Source organism: Helianthus annuus, chromosome 3 (genome assembly GCF_002127325.2).
Source record: "Helianthus annuus cultivar XRQ/B chromosome 3, HanXRQr2.0-SUNRISE, whole genome shotgun sequence".
NCBI lineage: Eukaryota > Viridiplantae > Streptophyta > Magnoliopsida > Asterales > Asteraceae > Helianthus > Helianthus annuus.
Genome location: NC_035435.2, coordinates 168779367 through 168801069, shown reverse-complemented (window position 1 = coordinate 168801069; position 21703 = coordinate 168779367). Strand labels below are relative to the sequence as shown.

The following is a 21703-nucleotide window of genomic DNA, read 5'->3' as shown; positions in this document are numbered from 1 at the left end:
GATGCTGAACATAGAACTTGAGCAAAGTTCTAACACAACATCCAAAACCTTTAAACCCGACCGCAAAGGTTGGTTTAAAAGCTTTTCTTTTCTTCTTCGTGCACCATTCTGGCAAATGGTTCGAAGAAGAAACCACCTCCAAGAGGTTCGAAACATGTGCAAACCTTCGAACCACCATCCTAGAGGTTGGTTCGAAGTTTGTGCAGCATTACTATGAAGGTCCCTAACAGGCCTTCAACACAACAACAGGTGGCAACCCACCTGATGACATGCAACGGTTGAGAATTTCGCATCAAGCGAAACTCCTCCACCAGTACGGAAGAGGCATAGCCGGATTTTTTACCAGATCACCAGTTTGATCTGGCCTAGAATTTTCTTCAGACTGCCAAACTACCTTCCTACACCATAAGTCCAGTGCTCCTCCCACGTGCAACTTGCACAAGGTAGCAACACTAGACTGGGGGGACTTGAAGGGGTATGGTCCCAAAACGACCATTACCCGCATCAAACAAACCCCTACCAGTAAGCAAACCGCACCCATGCGGTCACATCCTTCGAACCCTTTCGGTCCGAAGATGAATAGCTTGACCTAAGTACGAAAGAAGATGAACATATCGATGCGGCTGGCACCGCATCATATGGCCATTTTCGTCACGACAAGGGAAGCGAGCAAATAGTCTCCACATACGATGATGCGGCCAACACCGCATCTCGCGTATTTCTTGATCACAAGTAGGAGACGCGGTAACTTCAGACGTTACCGCATGCAGCGATGCGGCTCGCACCGCATCCTGCATATCCAACAAGTGGACTGACACACCATGCAAGTGGCTGACACCACGAGGCAAGTGGCGCCGGCGACAGCCCCCTGTCAGAGCTATTAAAGCAATGGGCTGACGTGGCGTTACCCCCACGGCCGGCGAGACTGACACACCTGCAACGGTGCAGCTCGTCGTCAGCCCATCCATCAATCTCCTCCTTCACTCCTCGGCTATAAATACCGACCCCAAACCAGGTTTGAGGTATCGCTTGACAACTCTCTCACTACTACTACTATCTTACTTTGCTTCCCAAGCAAACTACTGATTCTCACACCGGAGAGTGGTAACAAGGAGCACCCCCCACCCCATCCTCCTTGTTACGAGTCACGGTTTGTTTCCTTGTGCAGGAGATCATCCACCGGTGACCCAGCCAGCGATCTCCGAGAGGAAGGGATTAACCCTTCTTGGCGAGACCAGTGTGTTAACCCTGCCCGGTTAACCATTGTTTCATCAATAACCAACCGGTTTATGATATAAATGATTTAGTTAATTTGGTTTGCTCCATTGCACGTATAGACTACCAATAAATCGATGCTAATTTCTCATTTATCCATGTTTGGGCGAATTATATAAGGGCATTCGGTGTGGGGTCGTCCAGGCCCGGCGACGCCCAGAAATGGTGGCTCGTTGTCGTCGTGAACGTCCCGGGGGAGGGGGGGGGAGACGTTGAAGACAGGCACAAAAAGACAAAACCCCTCTCACACACATATACATACAACACACACACACATATATATATATGTATGTATACTTGAGTTGTGTAAACTCAAGAAACCTTTGTAAAAACCTCATATAACATTTTTATTTAAAAAAAAGGAAATGTAATATACATATATTTGAACATTTTTATAAATAAAAAACAAAAAACACCGAGTATATTTTTTTTAAATGTTAAAAATTTCATATTACATAATATATATGTCCAAAAAAATGTAACATATAAATTTTGGACATTTAAAAAAAAACTAGTAGGCGTTTTTTTTTTCGTTTTTTTTCATAAAAATGTTCAAGTACATTTATGTTACATTCTCTGTTTTTTTAGAAAAAAATAAAAATGTTACATAAGATTTATTTGGGTTTTTCTACTCACATTGGTTTTCGATTTATCCATCCTCCATTTCCTTAGATCCATCCTATTTGCCCCATCCTTACACTCATCCTATGTGGTGCTGACGTGGAAACCCATCCTCTATTTTCCACACCGAGTAGCCTAAATCATATGGACCAAATTACACATGTTTAGCTTGAACAATCAACTCTAGACGACTATTGTAGTTAAAAGTGTTTATACGGACCAAGTATGCTCCCATTACACGTGGGAGTGTGAAGTTTAATCCGAGGAAGAACCGAAGATGTTTCCCACCGTCTAAACCTATCTAAATTACTTCATCCACCTATATAACTTTATATCACTTCCTCCATTATGTTTAATTTCTATTATACTATTTTAAACATTAATATCTCACTCACTATAACTTTAAGAACCTATCTTATAGATAGGATGCATAAATATAAGTATTAGACTATGTGTAGTGTAAGACACAAATAATGCCCTTATCTTTGGTGTTTTGCAGCATGCGATAGTTCAGTCAGTAATGAAATATTATAGGGCGTTTTTCTAAATTGAGTGTAGTGGAGATGTGGGCATTGTGGGGCATTATGTTAAAAGTAGTTTAATAGAATTAAATAAAAAAACATAAAAAAGGTATTGGCCAAATAAAAAGAAGAATACCTTTCATTGGCCAAACAACTGAACAACAGGCGTGGAAAAAAGAACGCTCTGGACATTTTTTTGAAAAAAAATGCCTGTGTGGGGTGGGGGGGTGTTTTTTTTAGAAAAAACGCCTAAAACCCCCCACTACAGTGGTCTTATCGTTCAATTTTATTGGAAAAAAACATTTTTAACTACTTTTCCCAACCTAAAGTCTTCGAGCAAATAGGAGACTATAGAATCATTTGAGCACACTACTCGTGCATAAGAAGCATTAACTGACGTGTTCGGCCATACAAGGAACCTCTTCGAGGAATTCTTTGTAAGATTACATGGTTATATTTATATCGGTGTCCTCGACTTACCTTATTTGTGTTTTTTTGTCGTCTATGTGTTAGTCCTCAGAACGGCAACTAACAAGTTATAACATTCAGAGTCCTATTAGTCTTAGGTAGGTGTAATTATAGAGCTTTTGAGTTACTAGTCTACAAAATATAAATCGGTTAATGAAGTGGTTAATGAAGTGATTTACGTTATCTAATAGTCACTAAGCTATTGACTGAATTGAGCCTCTTTTTTAAACGGAAGTTTTGGCATTCGTTTTGTTATACCTCCATATGTGATGTAGTATGTGAAACAGTAACGAATAATTGACCACGTTGATTATGAGAATAGTGGTGCTCCTCGTTTCAAGCTTCGGTTTGACTGGTAGAACGTCTAAACCGAAGACCTACAACCAAAGTTATGATCATTTTTATGTATCACCCTTGGTAGCTCGATTATGGGCCTCTAGAAATGACATGGCTCGATCTTCCACATTTGGGCCTGAATATGTTACTGGTTTCTTTTTTTATAAAACCATTGTTATCTAGTTTTTGCTATAACCTTCTATAGCACATCTCCTATAATGAATACTATCTTGGGTGGAACAGATTTACAAATTTATCCATTAATATTAAACTCCTACAAATTATGTGAACAAGGTTGGAAGTTTTAACTCATAGCTTAATACTTCTTATATTGATATGTGAAGTTTTAAAAAAAAAACATAATAGCTTGTTGATTTGGTTGTCTTATTCCTACAAAATGAAGAATGGAGATAAATATTAGAGTCTAAATATCATGGTCACATATTTTGATAAGCAATATCTATAATCGGGTCGATTTGGTTATCACACACACAAAATTTGCAACCAAACCATAATATTTTGTTAATCGTCTATGGCTTAACTGAACCATTGGTTAATTGTTTGATCCGGTTACATCAGTTAATTTGGTTATTTGCTCACCGCAAATCCATATTGACAATGTAACTAATGATAGTCCTAACTTTCACTTTTATTATCAAGAACAATCTCACTTTAACGGAAAAGTAACCCTGACTCAGCAACCACAACAACAACATTTTTTCATGGTTATAAGTTATAAGTTATCTGTTTTGCAATATAGTGTTATACGTTAACATATGGTTCATTGACATTATAGATTACAACACCTGAGACTAAATATTGTGTCTTATAAAATTGATATTAACCTACACTTAGTTGCATATATTATACATGGATGGTCACAAGCTTTGTGTCCAATAGATTATAAAATTAAAGTTGATCATAGTTGTTCCTTGCCATAACAATGAATAAACATGGACGAAATACGATTATATATCCAAAAGTTACATATGTAACATTACATTACATTACATATGTAACATTTATCAAACTTTGATTGTGAGTAGAAAACTACTATTCATAATTTATGCATTTTCTCAAGCTTTTGGTACAATCATTTGTTGCTTCTAATTATTTCTTAAATATTTCTTAGGTAAAGAGGGTGGCTATTGACTATTTATTTAAATTAAATACTTCTTACGGTAAAGACGGTGGCTATTGACTATTTATTTAAATAAAGTATTGAATCAAATGGAATGGAAAACATACAACTAAATAAATAAATTACAATTAAGTTTTAGCAAATGCTCCGTTTGCGGTATGCGCATATAAGACCATGGGGTATGGTGGGGCGTGGGTTGGGGACATGGTGCGACACGTGGACTATGAGACATCCAAGACCAAAAGCCAATTTCAAAGGGGTATGGTGGGCGTGGGTTGGGTAGCGTGGAAAAAAAAAACCAATTTCAAAGGGCTAGTGCTCTTGGCCAATGAGGTTCCGTCATGTCATATGGTAGCCCCGCCCCACGCCCGACCTTAAACTCCCGCCCAATGGGCCACGCCAAACCCAAGCCCACCCGGGGTGGTGACTTGGGCGTTTCTCTCCAACCCCCGCCCCATACCCCATAGTCTAATGTATATATGTGTGGCCATCCGGGGGGGGGGGGGGTGAGGCAAAAGTGAAGGTACACTAATTTAACGTTATTTTACTGGTTTTGTGGAAAAAACGTTAAAAGCTGAGGACGGTTAATCATGCATCATGTGGTGGCGTTGATAGCTGAAAGACAAAAGGGTACATGCACTAATCGGTCTTTGTCCCGATTGCTGAGTGTTATGTGCCTTATGTCCAAGGCTTGATGCAAAACTACTATCGAACTTGGGGGTCTCACTAGAAGCAGCCTCTCTATTCATACGGAGTAGAGGTAAGGCTGTCTACATCTTACCCTCCTCAGACCCTACCTTTACTTTGCTATTGGTGGGATTTACTGAGTATGACGATGATAAAATAAGTTTTAGCAATTTTTAATATAAATATATTATTACGACATACTTATTTTAATCTACATTTAAATCGTACGTGTCAAATACAACTAATTTTTTCTTTACCATGACGAACCAAAACCGTTACCATCCGAACATCGCTATTAGTAAAAGTTTATGTTTTTCAGTGTAAATTTGGTTGAAAGTAGAGTTGTATACGCAATAGAGTATGTTTTTCGTATTGTAGTTATGAGATGGGATCAAATACAAACCTCAATATGTGTAAGAACTATAAGAACCAACCACTATTAGACATGTGTCCTTCATTAAAAAAACTAGACAAGGGTATTTTAGACTTTATCACTCTATTTTTTGAATTTAATTAATTCCAAATTTTAATCATCCCCTATATTCAAGCACTATTTCAAATCAAAATTTGAAAATTTCCAACAACAGGCACTTTGTAAATTAGCAAAATCTTCACAAATCGCAACAATAGGCACTTTGTTAATCAGCATTTTGTTAATCAGCACAAACTCCGCCAACAACAGGCAATTTGTTAATCAACACTTTCTAACAAATTATTACAACTATATGATTGTTTTAAACTAAGATAAAAATCAATAAAGATAAGTACCAAGAATTCAAATAAAGAAATAAACAGATAAACTAAAATAAAAACTTGAAATTAAATTTCCATTACGCAATTAGCATGTGTATTTACATAAATTTAGTTTCCTGTTGTGTTTGTTTTTCAAGTGCAGCAAAAAACAAATTTAATTCCCTGTTGTGCTTGTTTTTCAAGTGCTGCTAAAACATGTGCTACTTATTTTTTTTCAGTATGTTTTTAATGTGTTGTTTACACATGTGCTGGTATGTTTCTAAAGTTCTGTTAGCACATGTGCTGATATGTTTTTAAAGTGTTGTTAGCATATGTGCTGGTATGTTTTTAAAGTATTGTTAATACACGTGTTGGTTAGTTTTAAAAGTTAATTTTATAAATAAAAAAAGTATAACAATATGGTACTCATATTAAAGATAAAAAAATACTTGATTTTATGGTATATTTTTTTTAAAAAATAATAAAGTATATAAAAGTTATTTTAGTTTAAAAAACCTTGGTGGAATTTGTATTTAATTGAAAATGTCAAATGACTAGCAATTTTACATAATTACCCATAACTTGTTAGTACTAATTTTTAATTATAAGGGTTTTATTTATAATCAACCATAACCCTTGATTTAAACTATCAATGGTTCAGATCTGTTCTTACGGTTCTTACAGTTAGCACTGTTTGTACAGGATCTCAACCCTTGTAGTTCTAGCGAGTGTTAATACCGTAACAAACCAATATCATCTTAACAATATTATTACCAGTACCGCTATTCGTTTTTATCCCATTCAATTTCTCAAACGAACAAAATGTTGAATTGAATCGTACCAGTCTCTACTGGGGTCTTGATATTGTATGCTTGTGTGTAATCCCTATCCTCATATTTTGACTTTTGTTTGACCCGGAACTGTTCTTCTGCGACTTATCTCTCTGATCCTCCGTGATCATCTTTCTTACGCATGCAAATCTGAACCAACAATGGCTGTTTTCTCAAGCATAGGCAAACGATTCTGCAATCAAGCTCTAAACGGTTCAAAACCCTCTCGATTGCATTTCCAGAGCATCCGCACACTTCTCCTACAGTCCGCTTCTGAATCCGTCAAAGTTCATAGACATTCCGATGCAGATTCCGGTAACTGTTACAATCATACGCTTCTTATTAATATATATCTGATAGGTTTCCCCCATGGCATGTCACAAAACCAGCTGCAGGAAGATAATTTTACCCTAAATTAGTCACATAAGGTGGTTTCATTATGCTAGGGTTAGAGTTTTAGCTGAATATGTTAAAAACGAAACGGACTTCTGGTTGTATTCATTTATCTCATGGTTAGTTTTGACATTATAGTATCTAATCCTGCCTAATTTGCAATGCAACTCATATGTAGGGCTGCAAACGAACTAAACGATCGTGAACCGTCGGGAAGTTCGTTTGTGTTAGTTTCGTTTATTAAACAAACGAACACGAACAGGAAATTTCGTTCGTTTAGTTAAATGAACGAACATGAACAGAGTCTGCGTTCGTTCATTTATACTTGTGAACGTTCGATAACGTGTTCGTTTGTGTTCGGTAGTTCATTAGTGTTTTTAGTTTTGTTATTTTAGAGTTAAATGTCATTTTAGTCCCTGTGGTTTGGGCCATTTTGCCAGTTTAGTCCAAAGATTTCATTTTTCGCCTGTGAGTCCAAAAAGGTTTCACCGATGCCATTTTAGTCCACTGGGTCAACTTCATCTATTATTTCTGTTAACGAGAATGGCAATTCGGTCATTTTATATGGCCGAATTTCCCTTCTAGTTAACAGAATTACATATAAAATGACCAAATTGCCCTTCTCGTTAACAGAAAAAATGGATGAAGTTGACCCAGTGGACTAAAATAGCAACGGTGAAACCTTTTTGGACCCACAGGCGAAAAATGAAACCTTTGGACTAAACTGGCAAAATGGCCCAAACCACAATGACTAAAATGACATTTAACTCTATATTTTATTTAAATGCTTCAAAATTCCGACAAATAAAATATTTAATAAGTGTCAGTGTATTATATATTCTGTTGATGAACGTTTGTTTGTTCCCATTTGTGTTCATGAACATTAGTTTGTTCCTATTTATGTTCATCAACGTTCGTTTTCGTTCGTTGCCTAAAATTAACAAACAAACACAAACGAATACGAACAAGTTCATTTCCTTAACAAACGAACACGAACATAAAATCTCGTTCGGTAATTGTTAATGAACAGTTCGTGAACACATATATTTCTTAACAAACGAACTCGAACAAGGACATGTTCGTGTTCGTTCGGTTCGTTTGCAGCCCTACTTATGTGTATTATGTCATCATACGTATGAAAGTTTGGTATGTTTGCTTAATAGGAATTGTTCAAATTAACATGGAGAGACCAGAAGCGAAGAATGCTCTTGGGAAGGATATGTTGAGGGGGTTGCTGAATAGCTTTGAAGCTATAAGCACGGATCCGGCTGCAAATGTGCTGATGATATGCAGCTCGGTCTCGAGAGTGTTTTGTGCAGGTGCTGATTTGAAGGTATATTTAGGACTTGCGATAATGAATTGACGGATCATTGATTTGAAATAAGAAGATTGTTTCGTGTTTAAATCTTGTTGAAACAAGTGACGGGCTATGCAGTTAATGCGGTAAAATATCGGATATCGGTCAACGACCGGTATTTGAGATATAGGTTATCTCGGTGAGATATCGGTAATTTTAATATAATGCAAAATTTATATATATTGCAATTTAACACTAGGGTTAGGTCCATTTGTGAACAAACCCCTTGATAGTGAACTGTGTGAACTAATCCTAGCCCTTGATTATCAACACACAAGTGTAAATCAATGGCACTAGTGTATTTTAAGATTTAATGATTTAAATCAATGGCCAGGATTTGTTTAAAAAGTAAGTTGAGTTGGCATTGCTTGTACCATGCTACATTATACTTGTCCTAAATCGAGAGAAAGGGTTTGACTTTGGAAAATAGTATTAATATGGTCAAACCTAAAACAAAAGGGAGGAAATGATTAATTAATTCATCTCGCCAAATTTATCGATTAATTAATTTGTTCATCATCTATCTATTGGTAGGAAAGACTGACCATGAATGTATCTGAGGTTCGAGCTACTGTAAACTCACTCAGGTCAACGTTTACATTCTTAGAGGTGTGTTCCGTCATTCTTCTGTAGGTTTTAATGTTTTTGAAACTTTTAGTTAAGAAATCAGGGTCAAAATAGACATTTCATGTTCAGGCACTCGAAATTCCAACTATTGCAGTTATAGAAGGAGCAGCGTTGGGTGGGGGACTGGAAATGGCTTTATCTTGTGATCTCCGGATATGCGGTAATACTAAATACATATGTAATCATCAAGTAAGAATGATATTGTACCTCAACTTCCTTCGCAGCAATCTGTAAAGAGTTAATTACTATTTTCGTCCCTGTGGTTTGTTAAAAATCACTATTTCAGTCCATTAGTTTAAAAATTGCGATTTCAGTCCCTGAGGTTTCACTTTCGTAACCATTTCAGTTCACCTCGTAACCATTTCAGTCCCTGTACTTAACAAAATAATGGATTGAAATGGTTACGAAAGTGAAACCACAGGGACTGAAATGGTTACGAAAGTGAAACCACAGGGACTGAAATTGCAATTTTTAAACTAGTGGACTGAAATAGTGATTTTTGACAAACCATAGGGACGAAAATAGTAATTAACTCATCTGTAAAAAAAAGAAAGAGTAAGTTGCCATTTTCGTCCCTGAGTTTTGGCCACTTTCGCGACTTTCATCCAAAGGTTTGTTTTTCCGCATCTGGGTCCGCGTGGTTTCAAAATCTTGTCATTTTCGTCCCTGCGGGCCAAACCTCGAGAGACGAAAGTCGCAATAAATTGCCAAACCTTAGGGATGAAAATGGCAAGATTTTGAAACCACGAGGACCCAGATGCGGAAAAACAAACCTTTGGATGAAAGTTGCAAAAGTGGCCAAACCTCAGGGACGAAAATGACAATTTACTCAAAAAGAAAAGAAAATTTTGCCGTCTTTACAGGTGAAGATGCCAAGCTAGCGTTGCCAGAAACCGGGCTTGCAGTAATACCAGGGTATGTCTCACATCATGCAAAACCTAAGCGTAGCAACTTACACTTGTATTTTTCTAAAGTACTAACTATTCGAATCATATTGCTTATTGTGGACGTTTTGCTAGTTTGACTTCCTACTGAGTGCTGACCATTAGGTCTGCAAATGAACCGAGCTTTTAGCGAACAGTTCATGAACCGTTCGGCGGGAAGTTCGTTTGTGTTTGTTCATTTGATAAATGAACAGACACGAACAAAACATTTGTTCATTTAGTTAAATGAACGGACATGAACAAAGGTCACTTTCGTTCATTTATTTTTTTGAATGTTCGGTAATGTGTTTGTTAACATTCGTTCGATAGTTCCATAGAGTTTTAATTTTTATATTTGTTTTTCGATATTCTTTTATTTTTATCTATTTTATTACCCAAACAAATAAACAATTAACTTTATTTGAGGTAATTGAGACTAGGGATGAGCATTTGGTATCAAATCCTGATCCCGTCCCGATCCTAAAAATACCGTACCAAATTTTTTCGGTACCAGAAACGGTATCCACTTTTTGGCATTTTCGGTATCCGTATTTTCGGGATAGGTACCGGTTCGGTACGGTACCGGTAAAATACCGAATTTTACCTTCAAATACCGATACCGTACCGTATCGACATATTTCGGTATCGGTACATGAACACTCATTTATGTTTATGGACGTTCGTTTGTGGTCGTGTGTGCTCATGAACGTTTGTTTGCGTTCGTTACCTAAAATTAACAAATGAACACAAACGAACACGAACAGAAAATCTGGTTTGGTAAGTGTTCATGAACTGTTCGTCAACACATGTATTTCCTTGTTCATGTTTGTTTGGTTCGTTTGCAGCCCTACTGACCATATTTTCTAGATAGTTTTTATGCTTAAATATGTTGGATTAAGCCTCAATATTGTTGTATATCATAAGATATAATAAGAAGAATATTCTGCTTAAAAAATATGTCGCCTTATTAATCTATTGCTATCTACAGGGCAGGAGGGACGCAACGGCTACCTCGGTTGGTCGGAAAATCAATAGCAAAAGAACTTATTTTCACTGGCAGGAAGATCAGTGCCAGAGATGCATTGTCTATCGGTATTTATAATCGAATCACTTTGTTTTTTTCTATCTTGTTTTTTTTTTGAAAGCCCGATAAAGTTTAATTAATAAATTATGTTTAGGGCTCATCAACTACTGTACTCCTGCTGGCGAGGCTTATTCAAAGGCACTTGAAGTTGCGCGCGATATTAATCAAAAGGTACTTTCTGATATGTGATTATCTACTAAATAATCATTTACCAAGTGAAATTACCATTTTACCAATTCTAAACCAAACCATCCCTTCAATAAGAAGCCTTTGCAGATGGCATTTTTGTTAATTGGATTAACGATTTGTGTTCAGGGTCCTGTAGCGGTCAGGATGGCGAAACGAGCCATTAACGAGGGTCTAGAAGTAAACATGGCCTCTGGATTAGATGTGGAGGAAGAATGCTATGAACAAACATTGCACACAAACGATAGGTTAGAAGGATTGGATGCGTTCGCTGAGAAGCGAAAACCGTTGTACAAAGGCAATTGAAATGAACAGAAATTTAACTTCAACTGTATTCAAGGTTTCACAACAGACAACACTTGTCATTAATTCTGCAACTTATTGGACTGGCCTATTTACAGTGGATATTAACTGTCAATAACAGAAAGGTGATGTTTTATCTATTTGTCTACCCCATTATGTGGTGGTTCTATAACATTAAAAGCGGCGGACGGTTAATCATGTATCATGTGGTGGCGTTGATAGCCGAAAGACAAAAGAGTACATGCACTAATCGGCCTTTGTCCCAATTGTTGAGTGTTATGTGTTTTATGTCCAAGGCTTAGTGCAAAACTACTAATGAGTCGGGGGTCTCACTGGAAACAGTCTCTCTATTCATACAGAGTAGAGGTAAGGCAGTCTACATCTTACCCTTCTCAGACTCTAGCTTAACTTTGCTATTGGTGAGATTTACTGAGTATGATGATATTGTTATGAGTTGGTAGGATTTTATTTTATATTCATTCAAATTTGACCCAAAAGGCAAGTTTATTGCGCTTTTATGGGAAAAATGGACGAGTGACAAACTTTAGGGTTAAATGAGCATTAAAGCTAACTTGGGTGTCTCTATGGTGAGTGGAAAAGAGAGGAGGTTGAAAGTTCAACAAAATTGAAGGGTTAAATCCTCTAAAAATCCTCTTTCCAACCTCTTTTTTGTTTAAAACTAGTTGGATTCCCGCGCTTTGCAGCAGGCTTTCAGTCTTCAAACCCCTTTAATTTTAGGATTTTTTTTAAAGGTTATTAGTTTATCATGAATTCGTAGTAATTGTAGCTTAATGAGATGTTTATAACTTAAATCCATCAGATTTGATGATTAGAAATGACTAGATTTTATTGATTTCAATTACATGTTGAAATCATAAAGATGGGGTTCCGTTTGGGTTTTTTGTGAATCTTGAACTAAATTTTCATAGTCTTGAAAATAAAAAATAGATGGTGTTTATTAACTTGAAAAAATAAAAAATGATGTTAAGGAACTATATGTATCAATCATGTTTCATGGGTATGGGCCTAAATTGACATGTTAAATGACCCAAAGTAAGTCAACCCCCCCCCCCCCCCCCCCCACACACACACACACACCACACACACAACTTTCATAAAAGTTGCTCTCTCCCTTCACATCACTAATCGCCCTATTCGGGCAGACCACCGTAAATAAATATAAAAGTTGCATACACATATGTCTTCTCCAATTTTATGGAAATGTAAACATATTTGTTCCATTGTTAGCATGTTCGAAGTGTGAAGATGTTTTGAAACCATAGGAAAGCAAATTGCATACAAATAAAAGAAAAAAACTTTGAGGAGGCATGTTGCTCTCGCCACCAAGCCTTTGGAAGGCAAATTACACTTTACTTTTTTTTTTTAATAAGTGAAAATGTATATTCTTAGTTATATGTCATTAAACTTTCGAACAATGTAAACATGACAAATACAAAACCAAGAAATGAGTAGGAAGAGAGAAAATGATATGAAAACATGGGTAAAATTATTTTATAAAGTCTCGTAAATCTAAAAAGTGTACAAAGACACAATGAATCGCAAAATATAATACAATGTCAAGCAAAATATAATACAATGTTAAATAAAAAGACACAATGATATAAAAAAAATTCTAAAATTTACAAGCTACAAATCCAAGAGTGGGAACCTAAAATCTCATATCGTAGGGTTTGATGAGACGGTTGTACTGCCGCTTGAATGAGGTCAATCGGAACCCGTTTGATACCCTTCTTACGACTTCTTATTTTACAAGACCTTATATTTGTATTTGATCCCAACCATGAAAACATTTCGTAGTTATCTTTCTCAAAGAATAAAGTAAGAAAAAGTTGCAAGAATAATTCTAAGGTGAAGGTTCTTGTTCTTGGTTTGAGACTTTGAGTTATGACAAGACCAATGAGTTATGAGCTACACCCAAGATAATAACTATTTTAGTGATTTTCTTTAAAGTTAAATGCAAAAATAGATAAAAATACTTATAATAAAGATCTAAATAAAACACTAAGAAAAATCATTTTCAGTTGGAATATGATAAACAAGTTTTTGAAATGGAAAACGTTTTTCAGTGGACGAGTCGACGACCTCAGTCTCTATCTTAGAGTCTTCCACATTTTGTGTTCAGACTCTTACATTCATATATTTCTTTTATTGTTTTTAACGTTGTTATTTAGGATAACTATATATTTATAAATTTATGTTAAAATCATTAATTATCAATAAAATCAAAATGAAAATTGGTAAGTCCTAAAACCACATCAGCTCATTTCAATTTCACCAACTTCTCCATTTTCAAAACCCTAATGTTACCTCACTAAAATACCCTTCAAGTTAATAAAATAAACAAACAAACAAAGTTAGGTGGGTGGGTGGATGAAAATGGGAATTGGTAAGATTTCAAACTTTTTAGAATCACATGCGCGGAAAAACAAACCTTTGGACAAAAGTCACAAAATGACCAAACCTCAGGGACGAAAATGACATTTTACTCAAGTAGTTTAAATAACGAGTACTTTGTAACTAACTCTATTTGTTTTTAGCGTTAACTCAATTTATGTGATTTTCATACGAGGGCAATTTGGTTCTTGCACTCTTGAAACTCAAAAAAATAAAATAATATATTATTTTCAAGGGATAGTGATTGAGTGATTGTGGCTTGTTGGAGAATTTGGAAAACTAAGAATGAGAAACTATTTTCGGGGAAAGTCAAGATTGGGGAGATTTTTGAAGATATGAAATCAATTCGATAGATCTAGTTTCAAGTCAATTGTATGGTCGAATTGGTTTAATTTTGTTTTCTGGCTGGCTAGAGTTATAAACGAACTGAATGTTCAGCGAACAGTTCGGCGGGAAGTCCGTGTACATTCGTTCGTTTAATAAATAAACGAAAATGAACAAGATATCCCGTTCGATAGTTAAATAAACGAACATGAAAAGAGGTCTCATTCGTTCAATTGTGTTCGTAAACGTTTGGTAACATGTTCGCGAACATTCGTTCATGTTCGTTTATTTATATTCATGACTTTTTGAACTTTCATTTATTTTTATCTAAACTTTTTATACTCTTTAACTTTTATTTATTTTATTATCCTAAAAAATAAAATAGAAAATCATATTATCACCTTGTTTATGCATCTTTCCTCTTTCTTTCCTCAATATTCACATTGACAAAAATTGACCTCCGTTCCACCATTATGGCTTCAAGTTCCAGCGTTACTCCCTCCGCATCCACCTCTAGTCGCTGTCGTTTTCGCCTATTTTATTTGTGTTCGTTTTTGTTTGTGAGCCGTTCGTGAACACGTTTATATTCTTAATGAACGAACATGAACATAAAATCACGTTTGGTAGGTGTTCGTGAACACATTTATTTTCTTAACGAACAAACACGGACAAAGGCTTGTCTGTGTTCATTCGATTCGTTTAAAGCCGTATGGCTGGCTATAGTTTTTAATTCTTGGGAGTTGTTGTCCTATGTCTTTGTTTGTGTGGTGGTTGGTCTTGTGTTGTTGTGACTTGTGAGTAAGGTATACTTTTGGAAAAAAAAAATATGTAAATTCTAAGTCACAATAATGGAAGTCTTGGTCGTTAGGGGGACCATACTCTTATCTCCATGTCCGTTCTCATTCATATTCGAATGGAATGTTTGAGGTCTTTCCTCAAGCATTTACTGTTTGCATGTGTGCGTACAAGTCCCTGTTTTTTGGGTTTTATTTTTTATTTACTTTATGTTTATTTGGAAGAAACGAAAAATGTTATAAACTAGTGATCCTACTGATTCCAATGTGACGATATTTAGTCAAGAACTAGTGTTTAACCCTCGCGTTGCGGGGTGTAGGTCGTAAACTGTGCTATGTAGTAAGCAAACAGCGATCAAAACTGGAAAAATCATAAAACAAAAACGCGAATTTGTAGCACCATGTGACATCAAACGTAGGTAAAAACAAACGCAAACTTATATTCTGAGCTAACGTAAAACGTAGACAAACTCATATATAGCGATGATTAAAGAAAAAACTTACAATGCAAAAAACTAAATATAAAAATATGGAGTGAAATTGTAAACTAAGGCCAAACACTACATCAAAGTAATAAAAAAGATTAAAAAAAACCACAGTCCACCAGTCAGAACCAAAGAGTGGCAATTTTGTAATTAAGTCTTAATTAAGGCCTAGTTTTTACTCTTAGCTAAGTGAAAACGTAAACCAAGGCCATAAACTACATCAAAGTAATAAAAAAAAAAAAAAAAACCACAGTCCACCATTCAGAACCAAAGAGTGCCAATACAAATTGTAATATATAGTAATCTAATTATTAATTTTTGATCAAATGACCAATGTCTTCTAGAAAGCCTACATGTTTCCTTAAAATTTGATGGAAAATTGGCTTAGTGCAATATTTAAATATTAGGAACAAATAGGCATGTAAACGAATCGAAACGTTTATAAACTTGTTCGACATGAAGTTCGTTTACTTAATAAATAAACGAAAATGAACACATTTTTTTGTTCGTTAAATTAAACGAATAAAGATGAACACACATTTGGTTCATTCATTTATGTTCGTCAACGTCCGTTTATGTTCTTTCACTTGTGTTCATTTATGTTCGTTTATTTACATTTGTTTATGTTCGTTTCAATATAAATCAATAAGTAGTTATATTTATCTAAATATTAAACATAAAAGAAACTTTCTATCTAATTATACAAATATAAATAATTGATAATTAGGCTTCTAGTAATAAAAATGGGTTTTCCAATGGAGTTTATTATAATTAATCACTAATGTATAAAAAATTACTTTATGTTCGTTTATGTTTAGTTTTATGTTTCTTCAGTTATGTTCTTTGTGTTCTTTATTATTTGTTAAATTACGTTCGTTTTATGTCCGTTTACGTTTGTGAACTGTACGAACACAAACATGTCCATTTTCTTAATAAACGAACACAAACAAAAAAATGTGTTCAATTATATGACTGTGTTCGTGTTCGATTAAAGTTAAATGAATGAATATGGACATGCCTCTGTTCAGGTTCGTTCGATTCATTTATAGGCCTAATAACAAAAAGAAATCGATATCTACAAAGAAAAAGAGGAACAGCATGTAGACTTACTATATTTTTTTAAGAACTTGTTTAATGCACAAAAAATGAGTTTATATAATTTATTCACGACCACTTTCAAAATATATTAAAAACTTATAAATGGTGAACAATGTTCCCTTAAATTTATAGATGGAGAGTAACATTTTCTTTTTCTTTACTCACAACACCTACAATCATTTTTCTAAAAATAAAAACATCCTTACATAATTTGAGGGATTGTATATGAATGCTCTTAAACAGGAAATACGTTAGCTCAAGTGGGGGTGGATCCAAGATTTCATTATTAGAGTAAAAATGGTAAAGGAAACCAAAACGTAGTAATAAAATTTTTGGGGAATTGGCATGTAATAATCTCATATAGACCTTATTGGCCATTAATAATCCTACCTCAGAATATTCCCCCCATCAGTCCCACCTTTCACCTATTTTTCCTACAATGGTCCCCCGTTAAAAAAACTTAACGGAGTTAAGCTTTTTCCCAAATTACAAACAAATTGTTTAGAGCTTTTGATCAGAACGATGATACAAGTCCATTGATGTAAAACTTACTTTGAAACGGTGCTCCAAGTGATTTGATTTTGGTTAATTAGAAATTTAAACACCCGAATTGAAGCGTCGTTTTCATCGTTTGGAGCACCGTTTCGAGGCAAGTTTTACATCAATGGACTCGTATCGTCGTTCTAATCAAAAGCCCTAAAAAATCTGTTTGTAATTTGGAAAAAGGCTTAACTCCGTTAAGTTTTTTTAACGGGGGACCATTGTAGGAAAAATATTTGAAAGGTGGGGCTGGTGGGGGGAATATTCTAAGGTGGGATTATTAATAACCAATAAGGTTTAGGTGAGATTATTACAGACCAATTTTCCAAAATTTTATGCAACGATCTAATATAACTTAAAAAGAATATACAAATTAGGTGATAAATAGTGGTGGATCTAAGAATTTTTTACATTGGTTCACTTTTTTAGATGCTTTGATTTCATATGAGTATATGATTAATATTTCGGGTAGGTTCTACGGTTCGGGTCAGATAAGGTTCATCAGATACAATACAATAAGAGCATTTGTAATGAATTCCTTATCCATATCCATATATTTTTACTAAAACAACTATTTTTTCTCTCCCCTTTTCAATTAAATAATATTTTTTTATACTTTTATCATTACATTTTTCTCTCTCATTTACTCACAACTATATCTAAAAATATTAAAAAATTTATAAGGTTTTTCTCTCTTCAATTTTTTTTCCCATATATTTACACAAGAACAATAATTGTCCCATATATTTTCTATCTCCTCCACTCACATCCACTCAAAAACACTAACAACCATTCCTTACAATATAACTAAACTCCCTCACATATTTTTTAGGTTTTCATTGTGAATGCTCTAATAACATCGTCATTAGAAATAGGGTTGTTAGCGAGTCGAGCCAAGCCTAACTCGAGCTAGAGTCGAACGCAAACCGAGCTGGCTCGGCTTAAGCTTGAATTTAAATCAAGCAGAGATTTAAGGCTCTAGCTCAGCTCGGCTTGATTTAGTTTGATCTAACCAAGAACAAATAAGTTTACTACTATAAAGGCACTCAAACCAAACATGATTCAATTGGGGCAAAACTAATCATAGTCTCTAGATAAAAATTAACATCAAGGATTTGCTTTATATTCACAAAAATCGTCCACAGTATACTCTTAAATTAAAGAAAACATATGCAATCTGTATATTCACAAAATTCTTCTTTCACGTCATCGTCGTCATCATACTCAGTAAATCCCACCAATAGCAAAGCTAAGGTAGGGTCTGAGGAGGGTAAGATATAGACAGCCTTACCTCTACTTCGTAGGAATAGAGAGGTTGCTTATAGTGAGACCCCCGGCTCGAAGACATAATCGAAACGGTTCATACTTCGTGTTATGGTTTAACCCATAATTTATTTATGGGTTTCTTTTATATTATATATATATATATATATATATATATATATATATATATAGGTAGAGGATCCTGTAAAAAGTGCTCAAAGTGTGAGAAGTGTAAGAAGTGTATTATAACACTATATATAATACTATATAACACCATATAAACACTGTATAACAATATGTAACACCATATAATACCATATAACACTATGTAACACTATATATCATTATATAACAAATATAACACTATAGGTTGTCTGATAGCATGTCTATGATAGATGTATAGTGTTATATTTGTTATATAATGATATATAGTGTTACATTGTGTTATATGGTATTATATGGTGTTACATATTGTTATACGGTGTTTATATGGTGTTATATAGTATTATATATAGTGTTATAATACACTTCTTACACTTCTCACATTTTAGGCCCTTTTTACACTATCCTTACCCTATATATATATATATTTCTACAATCAATTCTAAACCACATGGGTTCATGGGACCTGATATTATTAAGTAGATCCGTCTCTGGTGATAAAAATGTCATCATCTTACCCATTACCCATGTATAGTTTGGTTTTCCGGTAAACAGTTATTTTTGTTTCTATGCTTTAGTTACTATTGCCTCCTTAATACAAAAAGATTTTTTCTTGTGTTGCCATCCTGTGGTTTCAAAAACTTGTCATTTTCATCTATTTCTTTACTTTCATCCAATATTAAGCGTTAAATAAGGGGTATTTATTTCTTTACTATTTATGAACTAAATTATTAGTTATTTAAAAAACAAATAAAAAGCAATACACTCAAATTCATTCCACCTACCTCCTTTTTTTCATTTCATTCTCTTTACTATTTTCTTGTGTTACCATCCCTGTGGTTTTTGTTTATACTGATGACATTATGCATAAGATGTGTCTTTTCGCTTTATGCACAAAAACAGCCTTATATGCAGTAAAATACAATACTGAATTACGGGCGTGTTTTTTTTTTTTTTTTTTTTTTTTTTTTTTTTTTTAACGGTGAATTTTCGGTCCTTTTACATTTGAACTCAAGAATTCATTGTCTTGTCACTGGACCACCAACCTTACACTTAAGCGCATTGTTACACATACCCTTATCTTACATATTTGATGAACCTCTTACTTCTTAAAAAGTAATATCTCTTTCATACGGTAGCGTTCAACATAATACACGGGATACAAGAGGTACGTCTAACCACCCACAAACTATTTGCCACGTGGATCCAATTCCACGCTGGACTCCGCTTCTACCTTTACTCTCTTCTTCGGCGATCGATCCTCCGAACCCGCCGGCGACGTTCTCCTCCGTTTCGAGGTTATCGGAACCGGCTCTGGCTCACCCGAATTAACCCGCAGTGGGAAATTCAGCAAAGCGCGAGAACCACGCATCCTATACGCCGCCCTGTCATACACCAACGCCGCATCCTCCGCAGTCTCAAACGTCCCCAGCCACACTCTGGCACCGTTCTTCGCGGAATCACGGATCTCTGCCGCGAACTTACCCCACGGCCGCCGCCTCACGCCTCTGTAATGTTTCCCCCTTTCGGTTCCAGCCGGTGATTCTGCTTGAAAACTCGAAATTTCCGGCGATCTCACAAATATCTCCGGCTCGGATTTAACTGTAGGGGTATTTTCCGACGGACACTCGAAGTCCAACATTTCGTGAAGAAACCGAGCGATGAGCATGTCATCAGAGTCATTCTGTTTAAAGGGCAATTCACCCCAAGCGTCCGACAAGTAAAGAAACTTGTCACTGCTCTTGCAGTGCATAGGCGGGAAAGTATCACTCGCTGAATCGTCTAGCAAATGACGGCGAATAGATTCGAGAAGAGCGAATTCGGAGTCAAACCCACTGTTTGGCATCATGTTTTAGCAGCAATAATAGGTAAGAAAAGTATGTTATATTTGTGTGTGTTTTAAGGAAAAGGTGAGACGGTTTACAGTTGAAGAATGAAAAGATATAAATAGTTGGTAAGGTTCGTGCACCTGAGTAAGATAATTGTTTGGAAAAGAAAGTTGTAAATTAATTAGATGTTTCCATTTTTGTATCATATGAGGATACAGATGTTTCTTGGAAGGTCGTTAATATAGTATATATTGTGTTTTAGGCACGTGAATTTGTGTTGCAAGTTACTTGTTGGTTACGGATGATGTCATTGTATTATGTCATCTTAATGATTCATAGAATTTATTCACACATATATTTTATAGTTATTAAATAATGATAGCTATGTTTAATATTGTTTCTCTAGCAAGTTGCCTTGATGGTTATGGTGATGGCTGATGTTATTGTTTCATTTTATCAAATCTTTAACAAAAACTAGTGGGTTATCATCCGTGTTTCATAGCGAGTTCAAAACGTCGAAAAAAATAAGCAAATTGCGGCCAGGGGGGGGGGGGGGAGGAGGGGGTCTACTTGAAGATTATTCAACTCTCACGGAAAAGTTATCGGTCCAGTTCGTTACGATATCGACACTCGTTACAACCATAAAAGTAAATATATGCGGCGGGTTGGAAATGTAATTGAAATAAGCTAGTATGCTACTTACGACGGTAGATATAGAAAATTACGAAAAACATTACGTTGAGAAAAAAACATGATATGCTCAATTGGGTTGGGGCTCCACATGTGCAGACCACCATTGTTGATCTTTAGTTGTAGGTGGATGGGGTTGAAGAACGGACAATAATGGATTAGGGTTTGCTCCTTTATAAATAGGATTTGTTAATTATATATTGTTTTTTTAATTAAGTTATAATTTTACTTAAAAGACCATTTTGCTCTTCATTAAAAAAATGAAAAAAAAAAACAAAAAAGATAGATGTTAACTGAAAAATCTGACCAGGTTTTGTTTTTGGATGAAAATGGTAACAAAATTGAAACAACAGGGACCCAGATTCAAAAGTTTTGAGTTTTGGACTAAAGTGACAAAAGTGATCAAACCTTAGGGACATTTTGGTACTTTACTCTTATTTTTTGGTAAAGAGGTTATTTTGTCATTTTGAAAAAGTGAAAATAAGTTTGTTATGGGTGAAATTCTGAGCCCATATCCTGGAAAATATCTTGATATATATCTTGTTTATTGTATCTGTTTACATCCGGGATGCTGACTCAGGATATTGGTAACATCTTGAATGGTATCCTCAGGATCACT

The 21703-nt window shown here is 35.2% G+C and overlaps 2 protein-coding genes across 2 annotated transcripts; one reads left to right on the top strand and one right to left on the bottom strand.

Annotated features, from left to right (window-relative positions):
* The first annotated feature begins 6637 nt into the window (after nt 1-6637).
* On the top strand, nt 6638-11656 carry LOC110930757 (probable enoyl-CoA hydratase 2, mitochondrial). Its single transcript, XM_022174127.2, has 8 exons — nt 6638-6926; nt 8168-8337; nt 8896-8970; nt 9058-9148; nt 9852-9903; nt 10900-11003; nt 11090-11166; nt 11311-11656. The coding sequence occupies exons 1-8, from the start codon at nt 6773-6775 to the stop codon at nt 11485-11487; spliced, it is 900 nt and encodes a 299-aa protein (XP_022029819.1). The 5' UTR covers nt 6638-6772; the 3' UTR covers nt 11488-11656.
* A 7976-nt stretch (nt 11657-19632) lies between these two features.
* Nucleotides 19633-20565, bottom strand: LOC110930758 (ethylene-responsive transcription factor 2). The gene has a single exon (XM_022174128.2). It carries the CDS (start codon nt 20412-20414, stop codon nt 19755-19757), a length of 660 nt encoding a protein of 219 aa, XP_022029820.1. The 5' UTR covers nt 20415-20565; the 3' UTR covers nt 19633-19754.
* Between the last annotated feature and the right edge of the window lie 1138 nt (nt 20566-21703).

Bases quoted from the DNA above. Each gene is read 5' to 3' on its own strand.
- LOC110930757 (XM_022174127.2), top strand. From the start codon at position 6,773: ATGGCTGTTTTCTCAAGCATAGGCAAACGATTCTGCAATCAAGCTCTA. The intron at 6,927-8,167 runs GTAACTGTTACA...TTTGCTTAATAG, and splicing joins ACATTCCGATGCAGATTCCG to GAATTGTTCAAATTAACATG. The intron at 8,338-8,895 runs GTATATTTAGGA...ATCTATTGGTAG, and splicing joins GTGCAGGTGCTGATTTGAAG to GAAAGACTGACCATGAATGT.
- LOC110930758 (XM_022174128.2), bottom strand. From the start codon at position 20,414: ATGATGCCAAACAGTGGGTTTGACTCCGAATTCGCTCTTCTCGAATCT.